The 17,063-nt window shown below is 34.4% G+C and overlaps 1 protein-coding gene and 1 long non-coding RNA gene across 10 annotated transcripts in view; one reads left to right on the forward strand and one right to left on the reverse strand.

The window, feature by feature from the left end:
* Positions 1–17,063, reverse strand: part of JMJD1C (jumonji domain containing 1C) — a 257,984-nt gene that overhangs the window by 3,120 nt on the left and 237,801 nt on the right. For 7 of the 9 annotated variants that reach the window (XM_074374078.1, XM_010957922.3, XM_074374075.1 and 4 more), the window contains 11 exons: positions 16,582–16,671; positions 15,976–16,103; positions 15,572–15,785; positions 14,852–15,066; positions 13,886–14,164; positions 10,499–10,667; positions 9,871–9,961; positions 9,274–9,404; positions 8,861–8,983; positions 5,912–6,051; positions 4,545–4,721 (listed from right to left, as the gene is read on the reverse strand). In XM_074374078.1, coding sequence (XP_074230179.1) covers positions 4,545–4,721; positions 5,912–6,051; positions 8,861–8,983; positions 9,274–9,404; positions 9,871–9,961; positions 10,499–10,667; positions 13,886–14,164; positions 14,852–15,066; positions 15,572–15,785; positions 15,976–16,103; positions 16,582–16,671 — 1,757 coding nt within the window. The remainder of the gene's footprint in view (positions 1–4,544; positions 4,722–5,911; positions 6,052–8,860; positions 8,984–9,273; positions 9,405–9,870; positions 9,962–10,498; positions 10,668–13,885; positions 14,165–14,851; positions 15,067–15,571; positions 15,786–15,975; positions 16,104–16,581; positions 16,672–17,063) is intronic. The other 2 variants (XM_074374077.1, XM_074374076.1) reach the window with 2 other exon arrangements.
* LOC105071290 (uncharacterized) lies at positions 276–8,866 on the forward strand. Its single transcript, XR_835513.3, has 3 exons — positions 276–1,879; positions 6,801–6,918; positions 7,587–8,866. It is a non-coding gene; the product is annotated as an uncharacterized LOC105071290 (long non-coding RNA).

A 17,063-nucleotide genomic window follows, 5' to 3' on the forward strand; every position in this document is an offset into this window, starting at 1 on the left:
ACTCCTTGTTGGGTGTGATCACTGAAGTCTCTTGTTCCACTGTCTCAGTGGTCAGCTGGTGACTTGCCAGAGACGTCCTTAAATACAAAATATTAGATGCCCTTTCCTTCATTAAGCAGTGCCCTGGTCGATGTGAGTTTTGAATTAGACTCCAGAGCTCTGAAAAAGTTGATTGTCAGTCTTTGCCAGTTCATGGTTGTCAGTTTTAGAAGTGACTTTTATTAGTGGTTACAAGGTACTATTATGTTTCCTAATGACCTCAGCCTGATGTATTTTGCTTAAAGACTTAACGGTTAGTGTGAAGAGGCAAGGTTCAGTTTTAAAGAGGAACATATTTGCACTTCCCATTCCACTTACCCCTTTCTGGGCCGTCTTTGAGTCATTCACATCTCACTTCTTTGGCAGACTGTATTATTCATACTTGCTTTAAAAGATCAGTTGTGATAATAAATACAGCTAATGTTAAGAAAATGTAATTATTCTGTGTTCATAGTAGGAAGGTAATTATCTTGACACCGTGACTGCCATATACACAGTGACTTGTGAGAACTTGTGAGTGCAAAGATTTTGCCTGTCTTTCTAGTCACATGAATGTAGGAGAATTTACAACGTAGAAATATAATATAAAATAAACTCACTATGAGTGACCTAACACAGTTAAGCTAAGTAGTTAAGGACAAAATTATCAGTAAAGAAAGTGTTGCTGTTGAAAACTAAAAGCTACTCTAAACTCCAGAATACTAGAGCTGAGACAAAGTAAATCCTGGAGGTCAGGATCCATACGGGGATTTCACAGACTCAGTCATAAGTCTGCAATTCTAAACTAGTTTTTAGAATATATAAAAAGGGCTGTGGGTAGAATGCCTTCCCTCCCCAGCTCAGCTTCTTAAAAGTGCCCACTGCTGACAAATCAGGTGTATCGATTCTTTCCTACCGCTGCTGGCCCATCATGTCATGCAGTGTCATTTTCTTGAAACTTCATTGATAGATGCTTGGGTTTGCAAGGGTTTCCTATTTGTGTAGTTCTTAAAGCATGGTTCCTGGACAGTAACATCAGCATCACCTGGGAACTTGTCAGACATGTAAAATTTCAGGTCCCTCCTCAGACACACTGAGTCAGAAACTCAATAGTTTCTGGGCATGGGGTCTAGCAATCTGTGTTGTAGCAAGCCCTCCAGGAAATTCTGGTATATGCTAAAGTGTGAGAAGCACTGACTTAGAATTTGGGATTATTTTAAGGGCTATCTGTAGTCTATTCAAAGTGTTGAAGCCATAAATGAAAACTTTTCAGGACCTCTATGGACTAAGTAAGTTGTAAATAGTAACGCATCTTAAATCCAAGTTAACATTGTGAATAGAGTTCTTACTTCCTTTTAATTCTCTCTCAAAACCATATCACCACCACTTATGAGTCATGGACAACACCTTTTCAATAGAGTACAAATAACTGTGCTGTCATTATCATACCACATACTGGAAGGAAGGTAGAAATTCTTGTTCTTATAGCTGGCAATTCTTTGCCAAAATATGTAGCAGAGAAGTTTTGTCTTGGACCCCCTTCAGCAATTTAGTGGCAGAGCTCAGAAAAGCATTTGCCAGTCTAGGTCATACCATGCTGCCTCAGTCTATTTAAGTAGAGCATCTTGAGAGAGAGAGAGTTTGTGTGTACAGGATACAGGTACATATTGTTTAGCACCTTCTGAGGCTTTGGGCAGTGATTTGTGAACTAAGCTTTTTAACAGGATCACTTTGCCCACTATTTTGGGAAAACAAGGATATTCTCTTCTCTCTCTCTAAAGCAGTAGAGACACATTTACATGCATGGATTCTGTCAGTGTCAACAGTGACTGCCTCTGGAGGAGAGAAACTGAAGGCAAAGGTAAGCAAAAGACTGAATTTTCACTGTGAAACCTTGTGTACTGTTTGAACTTTCAAAAATCATGAATGTATTACATTTTCAGAAAAATATTTAAAAAGTTTTTTCAACAAACAGTACTGAAATGTCAATATGTAAAAAAACTGACCCTCCATCCACACTTTGCACCATATACAAAAACTAACAAAAATGAATGACAGACCTAAATGTAAGACTAACAACTATAAAGCTTCTAGAAGAGAAAAAGTTTGATCTTGGGGCCAGGCAAAAATTTTGCAGATACAACAATAAAAGTATAATACATATAAAAACTGATCAACTGAACTCCATCAAAATGAAAAACTTCTGTTCTTTGGAAGATACCATTAAGAAAATGAAAGGACAATCCACAAACTGGGAGAATATATGTGCAAAAGCACGTATCAGATAAAGACACTCAAAACTCAGTAAGAAAAGAACCCTATTTCATTAAATACGTATTTGTCCATTTTTGATCACAAATACTTCTCCCACTCTTTGGATTACGTTTTCATTCTCTTAATAGTGACTTAATGAATGGAACTTATTTATTTTAATATATTCCAATCTATCAGTTTTGAATAAAAGGACAAATATTTGAACACACATTTACCAAAATAAATTAACAGACGGCAGATAAGCACATGAAAAGATGTTTAACATATTTAGTTATTAAGAAAATGTAAATTAAAGGTACGATGAGATAACAATGCTTACTTATTCAAATACTTAAAAACAAAACTGACAGGCGAGGAAATGGAACTCACATTCACATACACTAGTTTGAGAAATGGGAAATGGTACAGCCACAAGCCTGGCAGTGTCTTATAATCATACATTTATCACGTGACCAGGTGATCCCACTTGTTGGTATTTATCTACCCAACTGAAATGAAAACCTCTGTTGAGAGAAAAACCTGTAGCTGAATGTCTGTAGTGGCTTTAACTGCTGAATGGGTTTTAAAAAAGGGATACACGTACACAGTGAAAAACCACACAGAAATAAAAAGAATCAACTACTGATATACACAACAACGTGGATGAAACTCAAATGCATTATACTGAATAAGAAAAGCCAGACTCAAAGGCTCCATACTGCATGAATCCAATCATATGCATTCTTATAAAAGATGAGCAATTATATGAATGTCAGGAGGAGAAGTTGACAAAAAAAGTGGGGGTAGGAGGGAATTTTTTGGAATGATGGAAATGTTCTGTAATTTGTCAAAACTTACAGAACTGTATGTACACTAAAAAGAATACATTTACTGTATGCAAATTACACCTCACAAACGCACTGTCGTTTAAGAAAATGGATATTGGATAAACTGTGTAAGGATTTTCCTATTTACAAAAAGATTTACTATTCTCAAACATGCTGCTCCTTTGAGAGCATTTTACATTTGGATACAGATTACCTACTTTCTGATAAGAGGTGAGAAGGCCAAAAAAGGTATGTGAAGTGAATCTTAACTATGAATCATAAATGATACACCTCTGAAATGGTCATATAAGTCCATGGGAAAATAAAGTAACATTAATAATACATTCATTAATACATTTAATATATTTTTTTCTCCAGAAAGTTACTGTAGAGAAAAGGTATATTTATTATAATGATGTTTATTTGAGATGTCATTTGAGATCTAAGAATGATAAATCTAACCCTGAACTTAACATCTTAAAAACTAAGCACCTATTATCACTTAAGGAGTATTTGTGGCTATTATAAAAGTGTCACAAATGTTATACAGGCAGTAATTGCATATAGTTATATAAAATGTAGGAAACTTTCTTTGGTAAAAGTACACACATCAGATATATCTCTATAACCAGGTAGTGGCAAAGGTGGGGAATCTAAGGCAAAGTAGCTTTTTGGCTTGTTGAGTTTCTTTTACACTTTGTTATTACTATGAGGGCTAAGCTGGGCTGTGGTAGCTTCAGTCTACTTATAGAAATCCATTGTATGCCTTTAATCCAAAGCTGTCCTCCATACGGACCACCTAGCCTATGCCATTCTTCTAGCTGCTACACAGTCCAGCCACAAAAAACAGAGATTGGGTATTTAAATTGTGGATCAAGAGCTATAAAAATTTACACACTGTCTTATTTTAGACATGCGATTGCTATGCTGAGCAAACTAAAGAGAGGCAGGAAATACAATGAAAGCCTGAATTAGTCTAGCCAATAATTCATTCTAGTCATCACTTGGTACCTTAGAAAATGTATCATCTCTTAGTCTTGATACTCACCCCTTCCACTGTAAAGTCTTAACTATTGAGAACTCAGTATATATAGTATCTTTTTTCCCCTCAAAGTCTTTTTTAAAATTGAAGTATCAGTGATTTACAGTGTTGTGTTAGTTTCTGGTGTACCCCTCAAAAAGTCTTTAAAATTAGATTTCAATCCACTAAATCAGAGACAATACAAAAATGGAAATCTGCCTCATGTTAACAGAATGTAAGCTCTCAAAGCATTTAATTATGTCAGATCTCATCAAGTACTGGAAAGCTGTTTTAGTGATTTCTTAATGAAAGCATACTTGTGCAGGTCATTCCCTTATGTCTTCATTTATCTATACTCAGAATAATTTCTTTTTCAAAACTGGTTCTTTCAGTAAAAGGTGTGTTAGAAATAACTTTTTAAATACCTGATGAAGTGCTCCTGCTGGTAAGACAATGGCATCACCAAGGAACTGAATAAGAGTGCAGGTTCTGACTCCATATTCCTCAAGCAATCTTTGGCGAAGCTTTCTGTTTACATACCAACTTTGGTCACGTATTGGATCATGTTCTGGTAGAACTTCAAGGCCTTGTTCTTTTGAAATCTGAAATATGGATTAAAATTAAAATATATACCCCAATTTAAGCAAAGGAAATGGTAAATTCTGTTCAGTTAAATTTCAACTTTCTTTACAATAAGTCTTTCTCAATTTTCTGGAATGCTGATTGTGCTGAAGTTAAAAAAAAATATTCTACAACAATTGTAAAAGCCAAAGGATATTAAAAAAAATACCCTGATATGCTGTAAATAAGGTAAATTATACTCTCCTCTCACCTCCTCCTTCCACTATGAAGCTTTCATCCATCTGGTTCCTTATAACTATTGCATAGCACAAAGATGAGGAAAAGCTTAATTTAGTAGCTTTTCCCCAAAAGCCAAACCATTTATATGTATGGACTTCATAAACATTTCTTGATCCTGCTCTTATTAAAAGGTAGGTACAAAGATAAAATACCCTAACTATTGCTTACCTTTTAACCCTTGACAAATCAATTTCAGGGGCCCCTTTGACTAACCAGTGAAATAATCTTCTGCTTTAAAAACCATAATTTATAATATTTTAAATTAAAAGACTGATAGGTGTTCTGGGATAAGACAGTAGGTACAGGGCCACAGCTCCTTCACTTCACACTGACCAAAGACAAACCGTAAGTCCATCCGGAAAGAAGATGAAGTAGTATAAGAAAAGCAGCAATTATGGTCCCTTAAAAGAAATCCCTATAATTACAAAATACAGAAAATATCTGAGTCAAGGGTTTCAATCAATTTCAGATTAATGTGTCACTTTTTTTTTTAACAAGTAAAGGTATGATTACACTCAAAATAAGTGTCACAGAGTAATCAGATTGGACAGTAGAATTATTGCCTAGGTTGACAGCCAAAATATAAACAAAACAGGAAAAAAAAAAAAAAAAAGAATCCTACCTTTAGTTTTTATATTCTGTAATTCCAATCACTACTTTTCACCAAGGGTAACATCTGACTCATGAACAGATTAGCTCTTTAAGGGAATGGGGGAACGCTAGCAACTGAGAAGAAATTGTCATTCAAAATCCTCAACATAAGCTTTAAAAAGAACAAGAGAAAGGAGCTTTTGACTTTCAACAACAAAAAATTCTATCCTCCTAAGTACAAGTTATTTCATCATCTTATACTGCAAAATGCCAATGAAGTTACATTAAAAATTAAGTCTTAGCTTAAAGTGAAAAGATAAAACTGTAACCGAAATCTTACTTTGTGAAGAAATTCCCTTATCTTGTCCATGTCTTTCCCAGCATAAATATGCCACAGAGCACCAGGTATCTCACTTGAGTCCTTCAGTCGTTTTCTTAAAATGTCATCCAAATCTTCTTCCTCAAACTTCTTGAGTATTCCTAACACAGAGAGTATTTTCAAACTGGTCAGTAAAGACCACCAGAAAGCCCAGTCTCCTAAAACTGACCTATCAGAGCAGCATAGTGCCTGACTGGACTGGGACTCTTAAAGAGGAGATAAACCCAGTTACACATCAAAACTGTTAGAACTACAAGAGCAGAGAACATTTACCCTGGGGTAACTAGGGACAGAATCAACAGTGACTTTCCCAGATCATCTGTTTTTTGTAAACCAGGGAATGGGAGATTCAAACAAACAAACAAAACAAGGGCTTTTACTTAAATTTAACCAACTTTCTTCCTATCCCAAGGGGGTGGACATAACAGTGATTTGTACTCATAAAGCATTTCATAATTTAGAAAGAACTTCCACTACCACTATTACAGTAGGCAAGGATAATAACCTCTATTTTAGAACTGAACAAAAAGTTCAGTGAGGAGAAGGAATTTGTTCATTACCATGACTAATGAATGGCAGAGCAAAATGTCTTCCAACTAATTCCTGGGAAATCTCATTTATTATTATTGGTTAATCTGTAATCAAATGCAAATGCTTTTAGGTGCTGTGGTTTGAGGAAGCATCAGACCATTCTTCTAAAATGTTGACCAAAGTAAAACATGTATGTGCAGGAAAAAAACGTTAACTGTGGTTATCTCTGAAGTATAGGAAGATCATCTTTTTCAAATTCCTGATTTCACTACAATAAAATGTTCAGAAATCTTTATCTTTAATGAAGCTGTTTCTTTAGTCTAGGGGGAGATGACAATCTGAGCTACATTTTGGGGGATGAATACAGGAATGTACCAGGGAGACAAGTAGGAAGGAGAGCCACTGAAGGTGGAGGAAAAGGAATGTGCTTTAAGTAGGTGAGTATTTTTGATGCATTTAAAGCATTATTATAACTCTGTAACATGCCTTTTTTTGTGACCACTTATAAAAATTGGCAAAAACTTTGAAGGAAATCCAGAGTTAAGATGCTAATGACTTTTTCTCTAAAGACCAAATATGCTACGAATGAGGGGTGGGAGGTGCAGGAACAAAGGTAAGTAAGAAGGTTCTAGCACTTACAGACATGAAAGAAAAGTAGGGGAGAAAAGCAGGTGTAACCTCTATATTGTAGATTAAGTGCTACAGGAGATGATCTGAACAAAGTACACCGAGATACAAAAGAGATACTTCAGTATCTGCACAGGACTGGTCCCAGGACCCTCCACCCCCAACAAATACCAAACTCCACAGATGTTCAAGTCCCTTACATAAAACGGTGTAGTGTTTGCATATAATCTACACCTACCTCCCCTGGCCCCACCAACCCCATACACTTTTAGATCACTTATAATACCTAATACAGTTTAAATGCTATGTAAATAATTGTAAATACAACGTGAATGCTATGTAAACAGTTGCTGGCCACAGCAAATTTGTTTTGCTTTTTGAAAACCAGCACATGGCAAATTCAAATTTTTCTTTTTGAAACTTACTGGAATTTTCTTTTTCCTGAATATTTTCTAACCTTGGTTGGTTGACTCTGCAGATGCAGAAGCCACAGATAAGGAGGGCCGACTATAACTCTGTGACACCACAGGCTTTGACAGGATACGTAATCGGAACCGAAGATCACACGTTTCTGTGTTACAGTTAAGACTACAGCTCAAGTGTGTCTGAGTCTCAAATCCTTGGGAATGAGGGGGCAAGAGTTTTTTCAATCAATTATAATCAATGGAGAGTCAGTTAAGAAAGCTGAGAAATTATGAATTTCTATAGTTTTGAGGGGAACTTAGAGTATGTATTATAGAAACTGTAGAATATATACAAAAATTACTTAAAATGAACCCCCAGGTCCTAAGCACCTAGCCACTAAGCTGCAGATACATTCTGAGCTCCAGATACAGAATTGGTGAGCTAAGTGCTGGCTGAAAATCATGCGTAAGTTTCATAAGAAGGGCATATAAACTGGGAAAGGTAGAGAAAAAGATCTTAGCTTTAGAAAAGTCTGTAACTCCATCAAATGTGACAAATCAAGGGAGCAGTGTTACTGAAGCCAAGGCCAGTATTTGAAGAAGTAGTGATTAACTGTTGTTATAGAGGGTACAAATAATAAAAGTACTAGAAAGAAACCATTGTACTGAACTGTCACCGACAGCCATAGCAATAGCAACATTAATTTCAGTGGGGGCAGGTATAGAGGCCAACCTGCACTGACAGGTTTCAACTGAGTTGAAATATGAAACAGAGGTGACAGACACAGCAAAGAATGTGTTATGCAGGTAGAAGCAATAGGATTGTCGCAAGGAAGACCAAGTTTGAAGAAGGCTTTTGGAGAAAGAAGGAATAGTAGATGGAACAAGGTTTTAGAAATAAACTGGAGAAGACAGAATCTAAAACCTATGCAGTGGATAGAAAGGCTATTTCTACTTAGGCAAAAAGGCCCCCTCTCTCCGGTACTACAGCGGAAAAAAGAATGCTTGAGAACAAACATGTCTTAATCATCTTCAGATCTCCAGGACCTAGTTTCTATTCTTCACCAAATGTTTTTAAGTGAGCTTACCAGTTCATTTTCATAAACACAATATTTAATAACAGGAAAGGAACAAATAAAAAAATACTCATTTTTAAATTAAAATTTCATGTTAAGAAAAAGACCATGTAAATTAATCATGTTTCAAGTAATAAATATTAGAATGTCCCCATTTTGATGGGAGGGGGAATCTTTGATGTTAACCCAGAGGCTGACATTCTGGATAATACTACTGCATATGGTTAGTCAACTGTTATTACGAAGACCACTTATTCTTTAAGTTTCTTTACCTGCTTTTGAAAGAATGCCATTTCCTTTTGCTATGCCAACATAGACTAGAATATTTACAACATCAGAAACTTCAACATGTAGATTTGTTGTTCCTATATCATGATCTTTAGTAGCAGCTACACCTGTGTATAAAATAAAATTTTACTTAAGAGAATACTTTACATATCCTAAATATTCCCCACAAAATCAGTTTTAGGAGGATAATCTATTAAAGTTTTAGTTTCTAAAACCTGCCCTCAAAAAACCACAATCCATGAAATGTCCCATAAAAATCAAATAGAAAATGTAAATCTTTTACAAGGAATTAACAGGTACTTAGCTATATATATTGGCTATTAATTCCCAATATACACTGCTTGATTTAGAATATTCCATTTATTCCAAGCTGATAGAAATGCAAATATATACCTACCATAAGCACTGCACAACCTGGGTCCTAGGTCAGGGCGTACAAAAAATCCTGGCAAATGAGAGGCCAAATTGAATTTTCCTTCTGGATTACAATATTCTGGCAATGGTAGGCTTTTTAAAAGCTCTTCATACCTGAAGAGTAACAATAGTGACGTCTTTTGAATAAAGATTTACATTCTTAAGTGCTTTCAAATATATAACGTTCAAGTTGTTGACAACACAAGGAAAAGTTGTCTTAAGGCCTTTGACAGGTACACTTTCCTGTTTAAAGGAATGCATACACACACGGATAACTAGAACAGAAGTGATACTGACTGAAACTGCAATTCTGCTTCCCTAATTACAACAAACTGAAAGCAACAAAAGGAGAGAGGTCCCAAACGGGGCCTCCTGTTCTTTGACAGAAGTATTCTCTCCTTTATTGTCCTAATAGACTTAGCCCTGCTCAGACTATGGAGATTGTTTTTAAATTATTTTTAAGTGAGGAAGAAAATGCCTAAAAACCTCACATTTGTAGTTTCTTATCCCACTTCTGGGGATAATCTCAGCTCAACCTCAAAAAACCAAGAGTCAAAGTAACAAATTTAAAACGATATACCTTGTTGGCATCATAGTTTTGAAGTCTTCTCCTGAAGGGCAGTCTTTCAATTTTAAAACAACTGTTTCTCCACTTTTTGTTTTTTGCCGTTCTGTAAGAATGCAATTGAGTATTAAAAAGGTAATCTGTCTTTTTATTTTTGTTAATGTTTGGAGAAGGAAGAGATATAAAATGAATTAATTCGATTGTTGTACAGTAGGTACTTAATGAATGCTTGCTTATGAACTTTTATTTCTTATGTACTTATGTAGCATGAAGATGTTTGTTCCTTATGTATACAGATATATTGTAATATAAAAATTCTTTAAAAATCTCTTCACATTTATTACTAAAACTAGTCTTAAATTTTTAATTTTTCCAAGTGTTTTACATAAAGTACATAATTTAAGTTTCAAATACTTATGAGATTACCAAAAATATTTCCCATGATATAAGGAAACAGTATAAATGACTTTGTTTATGGTCAAAGGAAAAGAGGGATGGAGCCAGGAATAGGACCCAGTCTCTTACTTCCAACTACTTGTGTCTTTTGTTTCAAAGATTAAAAATCTGTAAGTTGTATTTCCAATTTATCATTGGGGCAGGGATATGTTTAAGGAAACAGTAAAACAATCAAAAAACAACATACTTGAAACTTCTTCAAAACCATTCCAGAATTCCTTAACATTGGCATTTGAAATAATGCTGTCTTTGCAGTTCAGGAGATCAGCTTGATGGTCTCCAAAATCAAGACTAATTGAGTCTGCCTTCCACAAGCTAATGTTCATTTTCTTATGCACACCAGAAATCACTGCAGGCTTATAAAGAAATAAACAGAGAAGTAAAAGTTAGAAGTATATGGACATTTCCAAAATTTCATTTTACACACATATAGTAAATGGATAACATATTGAGTTTCAGGACTAATGACAAATTGTGAGAATAAAATAAGCTTTTAAATATGTATATGCATGACTGGGACATTGTGCTATACACCAGAAATGGACACGTTGTAACTGACGGTACTTCAATTAAAAAAAAAGTCCCTGACCTGGAAAGATGTTCATAATATATTTTCAAAGACAAAAGGGTGAGAGAATGCCATTTACATGGCAGAGTACACTGCCATGTTTGAAAAGAAAAAGTAAAATATTAAATATTAATATAAAGTATTTTTCAGAAAAGAACTCTGAAAGGCTATACTAAAAACTTTCATTTCTAGGCAGTATAAATGTTTTTACAGACTGTTACAGACAGAACACAACCTACTTATGTATTTGTATGTATGTAATATTTATAAGATTTTAATAATCCTTGAGATTAAAACAAAATTTCTATACATTCTTCTTTTATATCACTTAAAACACATATATACATACATTCTTTACCTCCACAAGGATCATGACAAATTAAAATATTAACCAGAAAAATAAATTTCAAATCTAATGAATGATTTCCTGAAAGTGAATTTCTCCTCTGACATCACATGAATTCAAATTTCAAGGCTCTCTAACCCCAAAACCAACAACTGAAGATTTATAACTTCTGAAACTCCAGTGTTGATGTGATTTAAAAAAAAACACACCTCTAAGGCAACTTCATTTGTTATTTTCAGATTTCTTTCTTTTTTAAATTTATTATAAATGAAGTAAAAGAGAACACAGAGAAATTATGACTTCAGTAGTAGAGTGCATGCCTAGCATGCATAAGGTCCTGGGTTCAATCCCCAGTATCTCCATTAAAAAAAATTAATAAAAGTAAATAAACCTAATTATCCTCCCCTCAAACAAAACAAAACCAAAAAGAGTTTCTTGTAAACGATGTCATTTGTAAAGTAATCTTTAAACTCTCAAGATAATCAATCAAATTTGGGGAACCGTAAGTGCAGAATTACCTCTAGCTAGGGTTGTTACCACAAAGTATCTCAGAAGAAAAGAAAAAAATAAAACAACAGCAATAACCACCCTAAGAAGTTTGGTTAACTGCTCCACTACATTTTCTTTCAATGGGATGATAATATATTCAACTATTAAAACAGATTCAGCTATTAGATAATCAACTTTTGTTGACAATTCATGTATTAATTCCCAGCCCCTATTAGACCTATCCAATAATACTCCCATCCAGCCCTGTGCTACTCTATTATAGTAACCAGCAGCTTGGGGAAAGTAAGATTTTAAAAATGAGAGAGGCAAGTTAATTAATATATTACACTATTCTAAAGCAGAATTCTTAGACTACTATCATCATTATCATCTTCCGAATACTGAAACACCTTTCTAATTAGACTCTTTGCATCTGATCTTATTCCCCTTCTAATCCAACTTCCAACCTGCTTTGTTGTCAATTATTTTTTGTTGTTGTTGTGAGTTATTTTAAAATGTCAATCTGTACAACACAGGGAAGACAGCCAATATTTCATAATAACTATAAATGGAGGTATAACCTTTAAAAACTGAATCAACTATATAATTCAGTTTAAAAAAGTCAATCTGATTACTTTGATTCTTCAATCGAAACTGTCATCTATAGGATGAAGTTCAAACTCTTTAGCATATCATAAAAGCCCTTCAATAATAATAACCCCAACCACCTCATTTCCCCATCATTACCCCACAGGATTCTTATTAATGTCAGGTAAACAAAGCTACTTAACAGTTCTTCAGACACCTTATCCATTTTATTTCTAACCTCTTGTCCATCTAGAAAAACTTCACTTAACCCCTGAGATAATCAATTCAGACTAGCATTTTTGAAATAGTACTTGAGCTTAGTCATTCACTCTTACAGGTTTCCACAGTACCTTAAACAAAATACTTAGAATATTTAACATATTTATAAAAGTATTTATTTATATGACTGTTTAAACCCACACAAATCTAAGTTGTTTAAATGCCACCTCAGCAATGGCATCAAGGCTTCAGGGAGAGCCAACCAAAAAATATATACATGTACTAAATATACAGTATATGCAATGCATGAGTGTGTATCTTTTTCTGGGGTGAGGAACCAAGCTGTCATCTGATTTTGAAAAGGACTGGTAACCTCAAAAGATAAAGAACCACTGTATTGAAATGATTCTTACTCATTTTTACATCCTTAATGGCCAGCACAGAGACTGGATTTACTAGGTGCTCAATAACTATGTTGAATGAAAAAAGTGAAGTAAAATACCAATGATGTCCAGAATGCAAGGAAAAAAAAATGAACATAATACAAAGTCATGCAAATTCATAATGTGTGTGCATTAATGTAGTAAACTGCCACCTGGAATGGCACTATATCAAAACTTGTCAAACAAAACCATTTATATCTGAACAGAATTAAATGAGTATGTTGTTCAAGATTTAATCAACTAACTTATAAATATATAAATGTTCCATGGATAAACATTAAAGGCAAAAACATCTACACTTTTCATCAGTTCAACAAAAATACTTCTGGTATTAACATTTCAATAGCAGATATGAATCTGTTAACTAGACTAAAATACAAATTTTAAAAAGGTGGTACCAAACTTTGTAAACATACAGCTTTATTAAAAGTCTGTTGACCAACAGATCAAAATTATAACATCAAATAATCAGCTTCCCTGGCCAAAAAATATGAATTCAGAAACAATCATTCTGGGGTGGGAAGGGACAGACTGGGATTTCAAAATTTGTAGATACTGACAGGCATATTCAGAATAAACAAGATTATACTGTATAGCACAGGGAAAAATATATACAAGATCTTGTGGTAGCTCACAGCGGAAAAAAAAATGTGACAATGAATATATGTATGTTCATGTATAACTGAAAAATTGTACTCTATGCTGGAATTCGACACAACATTGTAAAATGACTATAACTCAATAAAAAAAAGTAAAAAAAAAAAATAGTCATTCTGGTAACTTGTTGTTTTTGGTATCTTCCAACCCAAATGTGTCAAGTATTACCTTTCCCCTCTCTCTGTATTCTTAAGAGAACTCTTTTTCCTATTCAACCAGTGTCAGCACCACTAAGAGCATATTAAATCAGCTTAAAATACTCACTTGTCCATGTTTCCAACACTCTTTGAAAAGCTTCCAATTATTGACATTTTTATAATCCTTAAGCCACAGAATATGCTTCTCACAGATCCAGGAATGCGGTATATCACTGTACAACTTATTGTTTTCATCTATGGCAGATTTTCTGCTTTCTTTAGGCTCTTCTTTAAGCTCTGGTTTTACATTTATCTTAGAGGCTTTATTTGGTGGAATTTTGTTTTCAACAACCGAAGCAATTATGTCATCAAGAATGTTTGGCATAGTCCTTCCACTTTTACCACTCTAATAGGGAAAAAATTATATTTACAAGGAAAATGTTTACATTTTGAAATTTTTGCTTTGATTTACTAGTAACATAGCAAACAACCAACACAAAAAATATGCCTGGCTTCATGAATCATGTTAGTGGACGTGGGTCTCTAGTCCCCACACTGTTCCTGACAGGTGGGAAGCAGAACTTCAGTGGTCTGCAGGGTATGCAGAAACTAGTGAAGTGTGGCGTTCCGACCTTTCATATTTTAGGAACAGGGCAGAGGGACAAATAGGCAAACTCTCCCATACACTTTTAGAAGCCACTAAACATGTGTGCCTACCTATGCAATTAGTCTGTTTTTATTTTTTCTGGTAAATAACTAAAGCAAAAATTTGATTTCTAAATATTTTAAGTAATAAAACATTCACATCCACATGTTCTTTCCCCCTTACTAGATACATGTTTTTCAAATTATGAAGGACTATCTTAGGGCTCTTCTGGAATCAAAACGCCTCTCCCCCAACCCTTTTCACCTGGGAAAAGAACAAAGTCTCCAGCTTCTAAGTATTATAAGAGTTATAATGCAAACAGGAACATGCCTAGTAATCTGGTACATCTGATTACATCTGTATCTATTTACTGTGGAGTTTATAGCCAAGTCTCCAAATCTAAGTTTAAGGCCCATATAGAACCCAAAAATCTGGCATCTCACTCACTGGGGTTCCCATCGAATACACTGGTGCAAAGGCAATGCCTGCATCTGTAGAACCCACACGTAGCTTGCCCGCTGTTGTGGTCAGCAAATCACGTAATGTTGAGCCTTGTTCATTATTCTGGGACACAGGAGGTGATGTCCTGCTATTTGGAGAATCAGGGTTGTCTTGTTCTCTTTCTTCTTTAAGTTGCTTCTCAAGGGCAAATTCTTTGTTTTCTGAAATAAAACGTTTTACAAAATTCAAATAAAATTACGCATCCTATTGAAGTACAGACAAAATTGGCAACCCTATATTTAATAGTGAGAGGTGAAAACTGTAGCACTAGTGATTTATTCACTTCAACACACACTGGAGGATTGGTTAGATCCCTCAGGAGTCAAATGGTTTGAATAGGAAAATGCCTTCCTCAATATCTTAGACATGAGTTTGTACCTGTCACAAATGAAAAATGGTATACTAAGACAGAAAGTATAGGTAAGTCACAAATCTATTGCCCTGGTGGCTTTATTGATATGCTCGTTGACAGATGTTCTGTGACTATTTTTGATGCAATCACAGGAAGGCCAGTTCCTAGTAAGAGAAGACAGATGGTTTTACTGAACCTAAGCCATAATGCAAGCAAATGACAAAATTGTTCCGCATGAATAGTACCTTAATGGATAATAGTACTTTGTTGATTACAGTTCTCCATTATATCCTTAAATAATAAAGTAGATTTACCTTTTTTTTCCTCTCTAGCCTTTTGCTCTGCAAGATCTGCTAACCAGTGCAGTGGTGACTGGGATTCTGGAGGAGTTAGCTTGCTGTCTGTGCTTACATCACTCCCTGGGCTGCTGTTGCCATTACTCTCAGACTTCTGAGGGGTATTCTGCTGCTGAGACTCAGGCATGCACAGAGAAATTTTGTTACTGTGATTAAGAACATTCTGTAAAACCTATAAAGGTAGAATAGTTGAATTTTTAAAATACTCTCTCTTCAATTATTCAGTTAAAAGTAGAGGTTACATTTATTTACACAGTAACATAGGAAACAGAATTTATAAAACACAAGTCCTACACTGGATTTCAAATATCAAACTGATTAATGTAACCATGGATTTTATTTGAACAGAGATTTCTACTCACTTGAGACACACCATTCATAGCAGAAAAATTTCCAACTTGTATATTCTCTGTGTTAGTACAATGACAATGGGATTTAATACCATATTTTTCTCTAAGAGTATGCATCGCATCTAGAAGATCTGTCAAAACTACAAAATACAATAATGGTTAATGAAAAGATTATTACTAGTTGTTAAGATTACTTAAAATTTCTTATTTTTCTTAGAGATTTTCTTATGCCTTTTCACTTTTCTTCCATTTTTTTCTTCATCCCTTCCATCTGTTTCAGGTTTGATCACTGAACCAAATTCATGTTGTTCTCTATTCTTTTCTCTTTTATCTATAATTAAAAATCAGTATGCTTAAAAGAAAAAAAGTAGAATAATTTAATAAATCTAATATGCCTTTCCATTACACTATAGTTTTCCCCTTCTGAAATGGTTCCTCTATGGCTTTCTTCATCACTGGGCCAGGACTTATCTTGCTAGCTTTATTACACAGAGGATTACAAGAACAATTCAAGACTACATAAACCTTACCTCTCCATTCTATTATACTCCTAAATAATCTGAAACAATAAAGAACTATTATACTACTACTGAGTCAATAATGTGTATTTATGCTTACCAGAACCGGGTATAATTTGAGTTGGCATTAAATGTTTGTGATCATGAGGCTGTCCCTTCACACACTTCATCCAAGCATATAGTTCTTTATCTGTAAGATTGTAACATATGTACTTATTAGTCATGTTTACAATGATAAAATTGATGGCTTGTATATAAAGAGTTTAACAATTATATAAAATGTCAGTGGTAGGTTTCAGATGTTTTCTTCTTAAAGAAATGTAAGATAGTTCCACCATTCTGAGAACTCTATAAAATAGGATACAAAACTGTTAGGTTAGTCTTTTCTTAAATGACCATTCTTTATTCTCATGAATGTATTAGTCACCGCAGTCTTCCCTGGAGCTAATTTTTTTAATCTTAGCTATTTGTGCCAAATAGAGCTTTTGCCTAATCTTAGTACATTAGACTCATGTAAAAGTTTGAGGTTTTTGGCAACTCATTTTTCTTGTATGCTTCAAAGATGTGTAGAGGAACTGTCAT

Source organism: Camelus bactrianus, chromosome 11 (assembly GCF_048773025.1).
Source record: "Camelus bactrianus isolate YW-2024 breed Bactrian camel chromosome 11, ASM4877302v1, whole genome shotgun sequence".
In the NCBI taxonomy this organism is placed as follows: Eukaryota; Metazoa; Chordata; class Mammalia; order Artiodactyla; family Camelidae; genus Camelus; species Camelus bactrianus.